This window comes from Muscardinus avellanarius, assembly GCF_963383645.1.
Source record: "Muscardinus avellanarius genome assembly, chromosome: X".
Taxonomy (NCBI): Eukaryota; Metazoa; Chordata; class Mammalia; order Rodentia; family Gliridae; genus Muscardinus; species Muscardinus avellanarius.
The window spans coordinates 56,407,157-56,422,440 of record NC_137792.1 but is presented as its reverse complement, the minus strand read 5'-3'; the positions used below and the strand labels follow the sequence as shown (position 1 = coordinate 56,422,440).

General features: G+C 38.4%; 1 protein-coding gene across 4 annotated transcripts in view; it reads left to right on the top strand.

Moving 5' to 3' along the window:
• AFF2 (ALF transcription elongation factor 2) overlaps positions 1 to 15,284 on the top strand; it is a gene marked incomplete at both ends in the record, with an annotated part of 650,103 nt that overhangs the window by 444,818 nt on the left and 190,001 nt on the right. For 2 of the 4 annotated variants that reach the window (XM_080718539.1, XM_080718537.1), the window contains 2 exons: positions 365 to 401; positions 679 to 712. In XM_080718539.1, coding sequence (XP_080574665.1) covers positions 365 to 401; positions 679 to 712 — 71 coding nt within the window. Of the gene's footprint in view, positions 1 to 364; positions 402 to 678; positions 731 to 15,284 lie in introns of all 4 variants that reach the window. The other 2 variants (XM_080718538.1, XM_080718536.1) reach the window with 1 other exon arrangement.

The window sequence follows — 15,284 nt, the reverse complement described above, 5'->3', positions numbered from 1 at the left end:
TAATTGGTATAAACAAGTCCACGTTACTTTCTTAGAGATATTATTGCCTAGCTGAGTAAGAAATTAGACATGTGAATTTCACAAATAGGGGTCATCTATTCCTACATTATACACATTTCCAAATAGACCATCACTCTTTTAATTCTGATAAAATGACAGTTTGATCATCCTGTAGCAGTTTTGGCTAGCAAATACTTTTTCTTCAAATAGAGGTATAGACAAAAGTCTAATTATTATAACTGATAACAAAGGCTTACTACTTACAAACATCAGTCAAGTTCTATCTTCAGCAACATTAGATATACCTGTTGTTCCCTTTGTATCATTTAACTAATAATTTTATTGTATGTGTTCTTTCTTGTAGGAATCCCAACACCTGACTCCAGGATTCACATTACAAAGTAAGTGTTTCTGAAAATTCCTTCTTAGTCTAAGCATCCATGTCATCTCCATTGATTTTCTCTTTCCTACTTAATATAATTAAAACATTAAAGAATTACAGTGAAAAAAAGTTATATTTAATATATTCAACTAGTTCCTTCTTTTTCATCTGTTATCCATGGCAGGAGGATAGAAGAATGTGCAACTGATAAGGGCTCCACACTGGGAGACTAATTTAATTTAATCATTTGATAGTAGCAACATGAACAATAATTATATGTGTCTTTTGTTTTTCAGAGTGGAGTGACCCAACCAGCAGAGCTTCTACAAAGTTAGTATCTTACAAGTTGTGAATACTCGGGTTTCCAAACTAGGCTTATTTAGGGGAATTTGGCAAGGAAATGGTACCTCTAAGCTGACCTCTGAGCATGATTTCTCTTGTTATTTCTTGCTCCATGAGACTGTGTATTGTGTATTTTGTAATATGTATTTTGGTTAGGGAGTGAAATCAGATTTCCAATTGTCTTAGTTCTACTTGGACTGCAATATGAAATTGCCATGAGCTGGGTATCTTAAAAACAACAGAAATGTATTTCTCACAGTTAAAAGCTGGAACATCAGAGGTCAAGTCAAGAGCCAAAATAGCATCTGGTGAGGGTCAATTTCTTTATAGACAGCCATCTTCTCAAATCTCTCATGGGATAGGGGAAAAGAGGTTCTTTCATTGTAAAGGCACAGATCCCATTCATAAGGGACTCATCTCATGATCTGATCACTGTCCAAAGGCTCTACCTGTTAATATCAACCCCTTGGGGATAAGAAGTTAAGTATAGCCAGGTGTAGTAGTGCACGCTTATAATCCCAGCATTTGGGAGGCCAAGACAGGAGGATCCAGGTTCGCAGACAGCCCCGGCTAGTTAGTGAGACTTTTTGTAACTCAGTGAGACCCTGTTTCAAAATAAAGAATAAAAAGTAGGCCTGGGCATGTGGCTTGGAGGTAGAATCCCCTGGGTTCCATCACCAGTACCTAAAAAAAAAGAAGTTAAGTATACAAATTCTGGGAACATACAAACATTCAGACTATAGCACACATGATATTAAGTAACAGTAATAAAAGCAGTCATCATTAGGCTCTGTAATGATGTAGACACTGAATGGGTCAATACTTAGATATAAAATCCACAATGATTTTCAGTGAAAAAAAAAAAAACTCTAGATGTCTGTCACTAGTTGTTATACACAATAGTCAACTAGTGCTGACTGAGATAGACAAGGGACATATCTAAACAGCCATGATTGGACATGCAATGTTATTTGATTTGCTATGGCCAGTCTTCCCAAGACTCTACTATTTGTGGATTATCTGGCATCTGTATATTAAAGACAAGCAGAGACCACGAGAAGAGATAGAATAAGAGACTACATGGTACTAGGTTGAAGTTGAAGAGCCAGGGCCCTGAAATTAACACTTAGTACTGACATCATTTTTTATTAATGTTAATTGGAGGAGTTTGTAGAAACCAATTTTCTCAGATTAACTGCTGTAGATTTTTTAATATCCATTTGTCCAAGAGTGTATCAAGGGAGTATTACTCTCACAATTTTTTATTCCTAATAATAGAAAATAGAAGTCAAATCTATGTAAAAAATAGTACATACTTGAAAATTTTCAAAATGAAATTATTTATGACATTCAAGTGGCCTAATGGCACACTTGAAGCAAATTGCTCACCTTTTGGAAGATCATGAATAATTGCATAAGACAACTGGGAATGACTCTCAAATACACTGAGTCTCTGAGAAATTCAATGGCATCTCTACTACATATTCTTCTGCAATACAATAACAAAGTCTCAAATCCCTTATCCCATAGTTGTGTTTATTCTTGGGTTGTTTGAACTGATCTTTGCTTCCCAATTCAAAGGTCAATTTCAACAACAAAGGATAATGGATTTTACAAATTGAAAAGTACAAGAGGGGGAAATACTAAAATTACAATCCAAATTTAAGGACTAAATAATATGAAAATGTGTAAATGAAAGTCATCTTTATAGTGTTTACTTCAGATTTTCCATTATTCACATAAATGAATTACCCTCCCCTTTGTTATCACTGGAAATGATAATCTTTAACCTCTTTTCCTTCACTCCTAGCTCACCTTACCCCCATTAAAATTTTTCAGTAACTAACATCCTCTCTCTCTCTCTCTCTCTCTCTCTCTCTCTCTCTCCCTCCCTCTCTCTCTTTTACAACATGAAATCTATAAAAGTATAATTTCTTGTGTATAGTTATTTCACTCCTAAAGCATGAATATTAGGTTCTCACTATAAAATAAGATGTTTGTATATTTACCATATAATGCAATATTTCAGTAGTTTCTACCTAACAGAAATAAACTCATCAATGGTGGTTTATAGTTAGAGGCTTCATTTCAGAAAAGGGGATGGCAGTATATAGTGAAGCCAGTAAGACTAAAATACGCTATAGGAATTGCTGGTAAAATAGAAGACACCAAATACATTTTATGAATGAGCTACTCCCTTTTAACTACTCAATATAAAATCTAAGCACTGTCCATCAGATATTAGCTGGAATAAATTCCCTTCCTGTGGTAGGGTATGAGTTTAACGTAGGACCAATTAGAGTTGTTATAAATTTGGTTTAATGTTTAAAGTCCAGATCATTATTAGTTCAGCCATTCTTCTTCTCCCATGTTTTACCACAGTGTGCTTTTAAGCCAACCCCTAGGATTTTTCATTTGGTAGAAAGAAAAAATCTTCCAGGCAATTAAGAGCATTCTGAGTATAGACAGACTTTTAGTGGTTGGAGCTTATTGGGAAGCAGTCCTGAAGTCAGTTTGGCCATAGAAAAGATGCCCACCATAGGTCAGCAAATGTGCTGGGCACATTCCCTGCCCCTTATTTCAGTGGAAATAGATTAAAGTATTGTAAAACAGAATCCCTTAATTCCTGGGTCACTCTATTTATTTTCCTCATTTGTGCTTGTTTTCCCTAGTTGATGAAACACAGATCTTCCATGCGAGTATGGTTTGTTTATAAGGACTGTGTGCATGGGCATCAGGTCTGAAAACATGGGCTCCAGTGTGCCTGAGTGCTGGCTTGTAACTACCCAGGCCCCCTCTTTATTCTCAAAAGTTGTTTTTTTCTCTCTGGGCCTGACCCCAGCACCTAACTGGCCTTTTGGAGAACTAGGTATTTCCTTGCTCACTCAGTGTACTTAGTTGACATACAGTGTTTCATGAAGTATTCAACAGTGGAGTGATATCCTAGGCTGCTCCAGCTGTGAATGCTCATAAGACAAGAACATTGGACTAAGAGAGTTTGGATACCTGTGTGTGACTATCTGCTCCATGGCAGTTATGGTTTTGGAGGAAAATACTGACTTAGAATACAGAAGATTTGAATTAAAGTTATAGGGGAATCTATCTTTATTTTAAAGTATATTGAGTCCCTTAAGGGGAATTAAACAAATTAATGAGTAAATGTATATACACATATGGGTTTGAATACAAATATTTGTCAGAATTCAAATATGTATTTATTTATTTATTTAGGTGGTACTAGGGTTCCTGGAAACCCTTCTACTTCCGGGCTACACTCCCAGACCTATTTTATACTTTTTTTTAAAATTTGGAAACAGGGTCTTCTGTGATCCTCCTGTCTCCGCCTCCCAAGAGTGGGGATTACAAGCATGCACCACTACACCAAGCATCAGAATTCAAATTTAAGTAAACTCTTTAGTACTTAAGTCTAACAACATTAAGAGTACATGTAACTTTACTCCTTTGTAATTTCTAAAGCAGTTGGTCTCCCCTACCATTTACCTACATTCTCTGTGAGTCTGAGTTATGTTATAGTCTTTGAAAAGGCTATTCCCAGTTCTTCTAAATCCAATGGGTTTTTTAGCCTCATCCCAAACTGGTCTGTGTCCAAATAAAGGGGGGAGAGGCATGATTTTAAGAAGCTCAAATTATATTTCCTCAGGGTTGTAGAGTCATATATTTGTACAGTGGTATCATATCCATTATCTCTTTAAAAATACACTTATTTCAAATAAAAGATTCAAGTTTTCAATTTAAACACCAGACATTGTGTTACTTTGTACTTTCCTAATAAAGCTGTTAGGGAATAATGAAGGAGAAAACTAAAAGCAACAACCTTGTATATTTTCCTTGTGAGTTGGATTGGCTTATTTAGTATAATGGATTATACTCTCTTATCAATTACTTTCCAGTACAGTATCCTTAAACATGGATGACTTTGGGCCTTTTGTTAGCCATCATAAATGGGTACATATAAGATGTATTCAATTGCCCTTAGAAAAATTTTCAGATAGCTTCCATGAACTCCTGGGTGTCCACCCAGTTAGACTTTGACTTTGGTTATTTTTGTGAGTACTATTGCAAATATGGCATCTTCAGATATTAGCTTTCTTTGTTAAACTTTGTTGTTAGCATTAAGACTCTATCAAATTGGAAATGTTCCAGATCCCCTTTTTAACCAAGAAGCTCCTGTGTTTTAAGCCATATTATCAAGAATTCCTTGATAGTTTCCATAAAAGCTCCATTATAAAGGCAAATGTAATCAAAATGTTGTGGGTTTTTTGACATAAATCTAGTTTTCTCTACTTAGAGTATTAGCTTCATGTTTGGAAACATCTCAATCAGATCCCGAGAGTTGATAAAAAGTCCCATACTGTTTGTGGTCAGTTTCATTTTACAAGTGGGTGGTTGATACATATGTCACATAACAGATGTTTGAATGTATATCTAGATAGGGAGAGATAAAAAGTATACTATAGCAGGAATGACAGAAGGTCCCAAATAATAACCATTATTCTGTTGACTACATATTCTGGGTCCCATGCCAGGTTTTTGTATTTGCATCACCCTATTAAGCTTACTAGCCATGCTGAAGGCGTTCCACATTATTCCTATTGTACAGATAAGAAAAACAAACAGAAAATAGAAGTCGTCCCCATAAAGTGTGCGCAGTCCAAATGGAAGAAAAATTAACCACATATACTTTGAGTGGATGTGTTGGCTGCAAACATACATACAGAAGAGCCATCTAAGTAATATAGTTCTTTGGCAGGGAAGTTCAAGTGGAGGCTGAGAGCCCTGTGTAATCAGAGTTGCTATTCTTCCTACTGGGCTGCTCATCTACATGGGGCCTAATGGATTCTGGTATTTTATATACCAAATTTGGTCTTTTATACCTATTTAGGACCTTTAAGTACATTTGTAGAGCTGAATAGTAGAAAATTAATCCCACAAGAAATTATATATCTGCTTTGGAAGATAACAAAACTGAATCAAAATTGCTTTATATCACTAAAATAACATTCTTTCTAAGCTTTTATCAAAGTGTTTTGAATAGTTTATTGCCATAGAAAAGATTATGAGAATGTTTTCATGATTGCTATAACCAATACAAGCATTACATTATTTTTATATGAATTAGACTTTGTTTTACCAAAAAGGCATTCACATTCATCACAACCTGACCATCCTTATGGCCAAATTTCCATCCTTGAAAACATTTCCTTTGAGAATTTGATTTGAGATTTAAGAGCTTCTGTGGACTGTTGCAGAGCAGTAACCCACTTTCTAGCAATTTGATATATTCTTCCCTAAGTAGATGTTTGCTCTGCTACTTAAATGCAATTTCAGTAGACTGGGTAATACATCAGAAAAAAATCATTTTTGTTTTTATAATCAGATTAATTCCTCATCAAAATACACTATTTGATACGTGAAATTTATAAATATTGATAATCAGTGTGAGGCTTAGGAAAGCCAAACTAAGTTTTCCAATATACTGGCAACCTTGGTGACTTTTACTAGCTGCAGCCATTCTGTTTTTTACCTGAGAAGTATGCCAGCTTTTGCTTTTAACCTATCTTGTATGCCACATGTCTCAGAGCTTGCCAACTTTTCCTAAGGACTTAATATATTTTTGGAAGTTCTCCACTGCATCAGGGACAGCCACCTGGGAGCAGAGAAAACAAAATTTGGCAGCCTGTTCAAGCTGTGAATTAAAGGTAATTCACAGTTTGAAATGAATCAGCATGAGGTCCTTAAGAAGAGTAATCAGACATCAAGAGGATTTTATGTTGAGGATTGTATATTGACTAATGTGAAAACAAGCAATATTGGCATTTGGAATGTTCACATCAAGAGCGTTGAAGCTGCTGTGTCTTGATGGGTGCCAAGACTGAAAACTGGGGCTACTTCACAAAGAGAGCTGTAGATTTCCACTTCCCTTGCAAAAATTAAAATCATAAATGATTTTGCTCAGCCAGCATAGTTAAAAGATCAGATTTTTATTTATGTTGTGCTTATCATGGGTCCACATCTATGGTAGATGTATATATACATCATATATTCCAGGTGGAATTTGAGATACCTCCCTAACTGGGAAAATACCTTTCTTTCAGAGAAAAGTTGAATATCTCTTCAATTTGATTTGCATCTGTAGCTACATTTATACATACACTCATTAATTTAAGCTTTCATTTCTTTCAAAATGTGAATTCAGCTCATACTGTAGGTAAGTCCTATGGTCAGACACTAATAACATTGGTTAAGCCTACATCCTTCTCCAAGGAGCTCATAGTTTGGTGACGATCAGACTTGAATTGAAAGCACCAGTAACTCAGCTCACTTGTACTTATTGAGTACTTAATATGATCCAGGCACTTCCCATATATTTTCTCTACAAAACAAGTCTAGGCAGATCATTATCATTACAGAAGCACAAACCAAAGCTCAGAGTCATTGTTTAAATTGCCCAAACTGCCACAGTAGCAAAGAGTTGAGCCAGGATTAACACCACTGGGCATGCTTTTGTTACACTTAAAGCCACGCCATCGGCACTTTGGAGATGTCTGTGTTGATTTGAAGTCGGCTGTAATCTTGCTCAGGTATTAGATCAAAATGGACTAATTATAATACAGGCTCAAATAGTATCTTCCATTTTGGTTTAGATCAGAGATCTAAATATTATTTTTTGAGTTCAGGTTTACATGTATCCTACATGTGCCAGTTCGGATATTCTATATGGAGATCCATCTCCATATCAGAACCTGCAGCCAAATTGTGTCATCTATAAGATGTTCTATATAGTGAGAGTGAAGGATCCATGCCTGCAAGATATTTAACCATTACAAAAAAACTATAAAAGATTGATTTTGGTGGTATATGATAAGAACAACATCTCTCTCCAGAAATATCTATTTTACCACATTAAAATGAAAAGAAGAAAACTGATATAAGATCTGTTTTTATGAGAGATTCATGTATCACCTTTCATGCTAACCAACTTGTCTGATAATTGCAAAGTGGCTTTATAGCCTCATGGTGGAATGATTTGTAAAAATATTCCCATCTGTTATCAACCACAGTGGCACATTTCTGAGAACTCCTTGGCAATTCACACAATAACATAAAGTGGAGCAAATGATACTGATGGAATACACCAAAGTTAATAAGCAAGGGACTAAAGTTAAAATAATTTTAGCTATGTAATTGAATGTAATGATGTGATATCACACACACACACACACACACACACACACACACACACACACACTTTGTCTCCAAAAACATTAGTTCTTTTGAATGTTTTCTGATCTAATGAGATTCACCTGCATGTTTGCATATTTGTCTTTAGTTATTAAGTCATAAAGTGCTATGATCAGAGATACTTTTCATGTTCATATTGATTGATAATTTTGATACAATTTCACACATTACATTAGCCTCATGTAAGCATCAGAACAATCCTGTTAGAGAACCAGGTAAAATGAAATCAGGCATAGGGAGGGGAAATTTTTGCCCAATGTCTCCCACCTACTGAATATCAGAACTCCAGTCCAGGATTCTGAATTACCATTGGAACACTGTCTTTTTTCCAGATCCCCCAAATGCCCAAATGGCCACAGGAGCAGAACTCACCAATCAGGGGTCTGACACGCCTCTCAGGCCCAGATAAAGAATACCTAGCAACAGTGTAGACAAGCCCCATGTATCATTTCTATAAATTAAAAACAAACAAATAAAACACAATGGAGACTGGAGTAGGTAACAAAAAATATGGCAAGACTCTAGGCCCCGGGCCAGCCCGTGTGAAGCACGCCAGACCCCTGGAGAAACCGGGCCCAGTCGTCAGACCCTGGGTCCCGGGCAGGGTTTGGGTGGGGCATGCTGGACCATGGAACAGCCGGGGCCCAGGTCGCAGGACTCTGGGTCCCGGGCCGGCCCATGTGGAGCACACCAGACCCCTGGAGAAACCAGGCCAGGTCTTCAGACCCTGGGTCCTGGGCAGGGGTCAGGTGGGGCATGCTGGACCCCAGAACAGCCGGGGCCTGGGTCGCAGGACTCTGGGGCGGGACAGGAGCATGCCAGACCCCTGGCGTAACCGGCCCGTTCGTCACACTCTGGGTCCCGGGCAGGGGCTGGGCGGGGCACCCCAGACCCCGAGAAGAGCCAGGGCCCAGGTCGCAGGACTCTGGGCTCCAGATAGAGTAGTGCGGAACATGCTAGATCTATGGGGAAACTGGGCCGGGTCACAGTGCTACTGAGTGCCCGATTCCACTATCTCCTCAAACCACACATACTGTCTTCTCTTATTAAAAAAAAAAAGGAAAAGAAAAAAGAAAAATATCGGAGAGTGGTCAAGAAGGCCGAGGCAGATGCCAGGATATTGGAGATGCAGACAAAACTTATCCAAATGAACTGGAACTTTTAGAAAAATTCCCCATGAAGGAGGACTGCTTCTTCTCTACATTGTTAAAAATCTTGGACATCACCTGTAAGGAGAAAGGTTAGCGGAGATCAAGGAGAAAGGCAGTGTTGAAAGTGGTCTCTGCAATAGCGGTGGAAACTTATATTCAGGAGAAGCAGAATTTGGATCCTAACAACCTTATTTTTTTGTAGAAATTACACCAAATGCTGAATGCTACCGTTGTGCATGCTTAGGAACACTGGAAAGCATTCAGAGTGGAAAAAGAGCTTGGGAAAGATTTGAAATAGTAGAGGCAGTGGCAATGGCAGTGACCAGTACTCAGGAGAGGCAGAGATCTGATGCATTACACATGGAACATTTGAATTAATAATCCCAGTGGCAGAATGCTACCACCACACACCCTTGAGAACGTGGGACAAATGGCTGGGTGAAGAGGGTGCTCGGATTGAAGCCTGCTGAGGGGTGAAGCCAGTGCCGGGGCCAACAAGGCTGGGATCGGAGCCTGCCTTGAGGCAAGGCCAGTGCTGGAGCCTCCGAGGCCAGGATCAGAGCCTGCTGAGGGGTTAGGCTGGTGCCGGGGCCAGCAGCCAGCATCGGAGCCTCCCGTGAGGCAAGGCCACTACTGAGGCCTCCGAGGCCAGGATCGGAGCCTGCTGAGGTGTTAGGCCGGTGCCGGGTCAATGACTGGCATCGGAGCCTGCTGTGAGGCAAGGCCGTTGCTGGGGCCTCTGAGGCCAGGATAAGAGCCTGCCAAGGGGTTAGACAAGTGCTGGGCCAATGGCCAGCATCAGAGCCTGCTGTGAGGCAAGGCCGGTACTGGGGCCTCCAAGGCTGGGATCGGAGCCTGCCTTGAGGCTAGGCCCTTGCTGGGGCCACCGAGGCCGGGATCGGAGGCAGCTGAAGGTTTAGGCCAGTGTTGGGGCCAGCAAGACCAGAATCAGGGCCTCCCATGAGGCAAGGCTTGAGCCAGCGAGGTCTGGATCAGTCCACCGGATAGCCAGGCCACTACCGGGGCTGTCAAGAGTGGGATCAGTACTTGGAACGCGGCATGCAGAGAAATATCACAGGGAAAAAAAAAACAGATGCTTCCCTTAATCAGAAATAACTAGGAGGAAAGAGGCAACAGGAAGAGGTCGAGCTATAGAAAGGGCCCTATAGTGAAGCAATTAAGGTGACCAATCAGAGGGTATGGAATAGGGGAGGATGGAGCCTCTTTAAAATGCAGGAGGTACATAAATACATGTATCAAAGTTAATCACCAAACAAGCATGGGATCGAGGGAGGGGGAGGGAATGGGATGGGTGCTAGATAAGGGCTAATTGGATGATGTGTGCTTGTATATCCTCTCAAGTCTTGTATTCCAATGTGATATATGATTACAATGCACCAATAAAAATAAATTTAAAAAATATATACCCCCTGCTTCTAAACTATTCATTTTGCTTTTCTATACTACCAAGTATCTCACGAACAGCCAGATCCTCTGCCATAATTATGTTATTGGGAATGTTATGTTTAAATGGCCTGCTCTTGACACTTCAGAGTTGCTAAAAGCCCTTCCATTTTACTGATGAGTGGAGAGCAGTGTTGGTAGAGTACCACAGATGCATGCACAATTACAGCTGTAAAATCAGTTGAAATATCTGACAAATGTCTTTCTTTGTGGCTCATCCCTCTACTTCAACAATGAGGATTAAAAAACTAAAATGTCTCAAAGCTATCTGATTGACATCTCAAAATATACTGCCAACCTTGGGCCAGGGAGATGGAGGGTGGTGGAGTAGTGTGAGGTTGGAATAGGCCTTTTGAAAACAAAATGAGCAATTTTTTGTATCCTGTGGGATTTTGACATCCAGTATATGCCAGTACAGCTCTTTAGTATGCTGCCTTCTTCCAGGGTACCTAAGAGAGTGATATTAGAGAAAAAGATGTCCTAGGAAGGAGTGGAAGGCAATGATTTAAAACATGATTGACCGCCGGGCGTGGTGGCGCATGATTGTAATCCCCGCGCTTGGGAGGCAGAGACAGGAGGATCGCGCAGGTTCGAAGCCAGCCGCGCGCGCTGGCTTAGGAGACCCTGTTTCCAAAAATTAAAATATAAAAATAGGTCTGGGAGTGTAGCCCGGAGGTAGAAGGGCTTCCAGGAACCCCAGTACCACCAAAAAAAAATAATAAATAAACTAAAAAAAAAATAAAACATGATTGACAGTTACAGTGCCTCTTTTCTGGATTTACTTGTTTCTGAAAAAAGTTGTTCTTTTAAAAACAAATCCCAGGTAGATATCTCAGTGTTGTAATTGCATAGAGTATTTCTACAATTTTCAAGAGAACCTCTTTATATATATATATATATAATTTTATTTTATTGGTGCACTGTATTCATACATCATAGTGGGATACAAAATTTGTAGACATACATGCACACATCACCCAGTCAGCCCCCACCAGATGCCCACCCCATTCTCTCCCCATCCCTCCTTCCCATGCTTGGCTTAGTGGTTGACATCTATTATTATAGCAATTTATCAAAAATTAAACATGATAATCTCACATAACAGTTTCATTTGTCTGATACCAAGCTTTTGATGACTTAAAGATAACATTTCAATATTTCTTTTTGCTTTCTTTCTTACCAGAGAAATTTTTTTTCTATTTTTTAGGTGAAACTATCATATATTTATATATTTATTTTTCAGAAAAAAATCTATCCTAATATGGAATATGGATTCTAGATACCCAAAACAATCTTGAAAAAGAACAAAGCTAGAAGATATATATTTTCTGATTTCAAACCATATAAAGCTACAATAATTGAAACAGTGTAGTACTGTTCTAAAGGCAGATATATAAACCATTGGAGTTAAATACAAGCCTAGAGCTAAATTCTTCCCTATATTGTCAAGTTATTTTGGACAAGGTTTCCATGAACATTTGGTGGTGAAAATAATAATATTTTAACTAAATATTGTTGAAACATAACAATTACATGGGAAAGAATAAAGTTGGACCCTTACCTAATCCCATATACAAATATTAACTCAAAATAGATAAAAGACCTAAATATAAATCTTAAGACTATAATATTTTAGGAGAAAATCTGGGTCATAAAACCTCACAACCTCTTTTAAAAAGTACCTAATATGGGTAACATCGAGAAACTTTCTGGACTATCTAGACATTAAAAGGGTCATTCTTTCTGGAAAAAAAAATTAAAATCTTTAGAAAAATCACATTTTTTTACGATCTTGCTGTCTTACATAATGGAATTTGGGGTTAAAGCCCCCTTTATCTTCCTGCATTCTTGCAATGATTTTTTTTCCTGAAGTTAAAGAGGACCTAAAACTGGTGACCTGTCTTGTTCTTTACTACTGGATTAAAATTCCAGGTTGCTACTATGGTAACTGCACCTTAAAAATTAGATACTGAAAGAGGTACTAAGAAATTTAAAACTACACCACTGTTAAGAACTTTGAAGGAAGGTTGCTTGCAATTGTCAGCGACAGCTTCTTAATTGAAATAATCTGCCTGTCCGTCTATTAGAAAGAGTTTGTAAGTCTTAGAGAGAGGGGAGACAAAAAGATTACATTCTGATGAATTTTTAAATTTAACAAATGGCTGTGGTTTTAAGCAAAGCTGTTTTCTACATGAAATTTAAATCAACTTCAGCTCAATTTATGCTATTCAGAAAGAACTGTGATATTCAGTATTCACAGTGGCAGGAAGCCAAGATAAACAGCAAAGATATAAAGGCACTCAGAGAAGACAGTACTGGGGATCTATCCCAGACAAACTCCAGTAGCCTCAAATCCAAATGGCAGCTACTTTCAAACCACAGATAGCTGTGGACAGTTGGGGAGCACAAAGCAGAAGCATGACAGCCTTTCTGATCAAAAGGACAAGAAATCACTGATTTGCCTAGAGATATAAAGCAAAAAAAATAATACTTATGCTCCCAAAGCTAGAGAAATGAAACAAGCAGTATAGAGCATCTTGCCTTTTCATGAAAAAGAGAGATTGAGGCCCTGATATTTTCAGGGATTTCTTTGTGAATTTTTCTCTCAAGGCAAGCGCACCATAGAAGATCTGACTTTGTAATAAGTTGTGGCTATATCTGTAGTTCCATAAAAGTATATTTTTTGTTTGGTTGGAAGCTTCTCTCATCTGTTTTCTGAAATACTCTCAACAAAATATTAATATGTGTTTCTAATACCACAGATATAAAATTACTTTTTTCTCATAAAGGAGTAATTTCAGACCAGAAGTGATATTACTTGAAGAAAGTTGGCATTCTCTTTTATAAAAAAAGATATCAAATATAAAGCCTGTTGGACAATATCAAGTATTGAAGCCATGGAAGCTCTCACCTCCTAGTGGTGGGAGAATACCTTGAGAGCTCTGTTCCACCTGAAGACTTGGTGTGAAATCACCTCGCAGCTTAGTTGATAGTCTCTTCACTCTTATCAATCTGTGTGCCAAGGAAAGAGTGATAGTAATGACTGAATTGTGATGTCTCCCCAAGCACAAGGAATGCCCATGGATATTCAACAAACAAACAAATACCATTCCCCTCTCTGTGAGGAATGTAGAACCAAAGGGAGTAGTACATTTTTCTCTCTGGGCATAATGGGCTAAAATTTCTTGAGCCCCTGCCTCAAAAGCTTCATATCTCTTCACCTATTGTAGATTGTAGATTGTATTCTTTTATTTTGTCATACTGGGGATGGAACCCAGGGGCATTCTACCTCCTGGCTACACCCCCAGCCCTGTTTCTTTATTCTTTATTTTGAAACAGGGTCTTACTGAGTTGCAAAGGGCCTCACTAATTAGCTGTGGCTGTCCATGAACCACGATCATCCTGTCTCAGCTTCCCAAATGCTCGGCTTACAATTGTGCACCACACAACTGTGTCTGGCTATGTAGATTGTATTTTTATACTCCTTAACTTGTTGAAAATATTGTAACATGGGGGGAAAAACATGTGCTCATGTATATGTAACTGCAAAGAACACAATGTAGAATTTGAAGTGGAAGGCTCTGAAGCTTGAATGCCTGGGCACAAATCCCAGCTTCAGTATCATTTAGCTATGTAATCTTGGATGAGCTATTTAAACTTTCTATTATTTAGTGTCCTCATATGCGAAGTGGGGATACCAATATCATCTGCAGAATAGGATTAAATGATTGAAGACTCATCACAGTACCTGTAACACAGGAAATAGGAAATCTTCAATAAACATTAACTAATTTTATTAATTATACCCACAATTTGTACGGGCATTCTTACTGAGGCTTCTTAGTAAGTGCTACTTGCAATAGATTTAAAACTTTAGCCGCCTGGGGAGCCTTTTATCCTATTCCCTGAGTTGTCTTAGAGGCTCCCAGTTGGAGAAAGACTTTTCAAGAATAAGTAAACATGAATGCTATTGAACTTTTGCCCTATTGCCCTTAATCCCTGAGCACTTTGGGTACTAGATACATTTTGTTATTTGTGGAGCTTATCAGAGCCTCCTGTCACAGTCACAATCATATTTTCATTTTGTGATTTTAAAAGTAATAGTAAAAGCTAGGACCTATTATATGTCAGATATTATACTGAATGTTTTATATGCACTAGAAATTGACTAGAAACAACCCAATGGGATGTAGGTACTATATTTATCCACATTTACAACATGAGAAACTGAGGTTCATGAGTTGAAGCAAAACTCTCACACCTAACAAGGACGAATCCATAACTTGAACTTATGTCTGACTGAATTCATTAAGAGACTCCTATCTTGGCTTTATTCCTTGCCCATGGAATCTGCTATCTCATAATCTACCCAAACTCAATTGTCTTTGGAACTAGAAATACCTCCTCAGAGGCAATAGAGGGACAACATAAGGGAGGGAACAATGGATGACAAAAACTTGATTTGAAGATATTCTCTGCTCCTGATTCCCAGGATACACTATCACCATTTGTGAAAGCACCACTGGAATAAATTCCTGACTCATAATTGCTTATTGGTTAGCTCATGTGAATGTGAGTATTTTTGAAATATCATAATAAGCATTTTGCCAGTTTTCTAATGAGATAGAACGGGATCTGTCACTGAATTCCAAGTTCTTTACATTAATAAGGGAAATCATCTC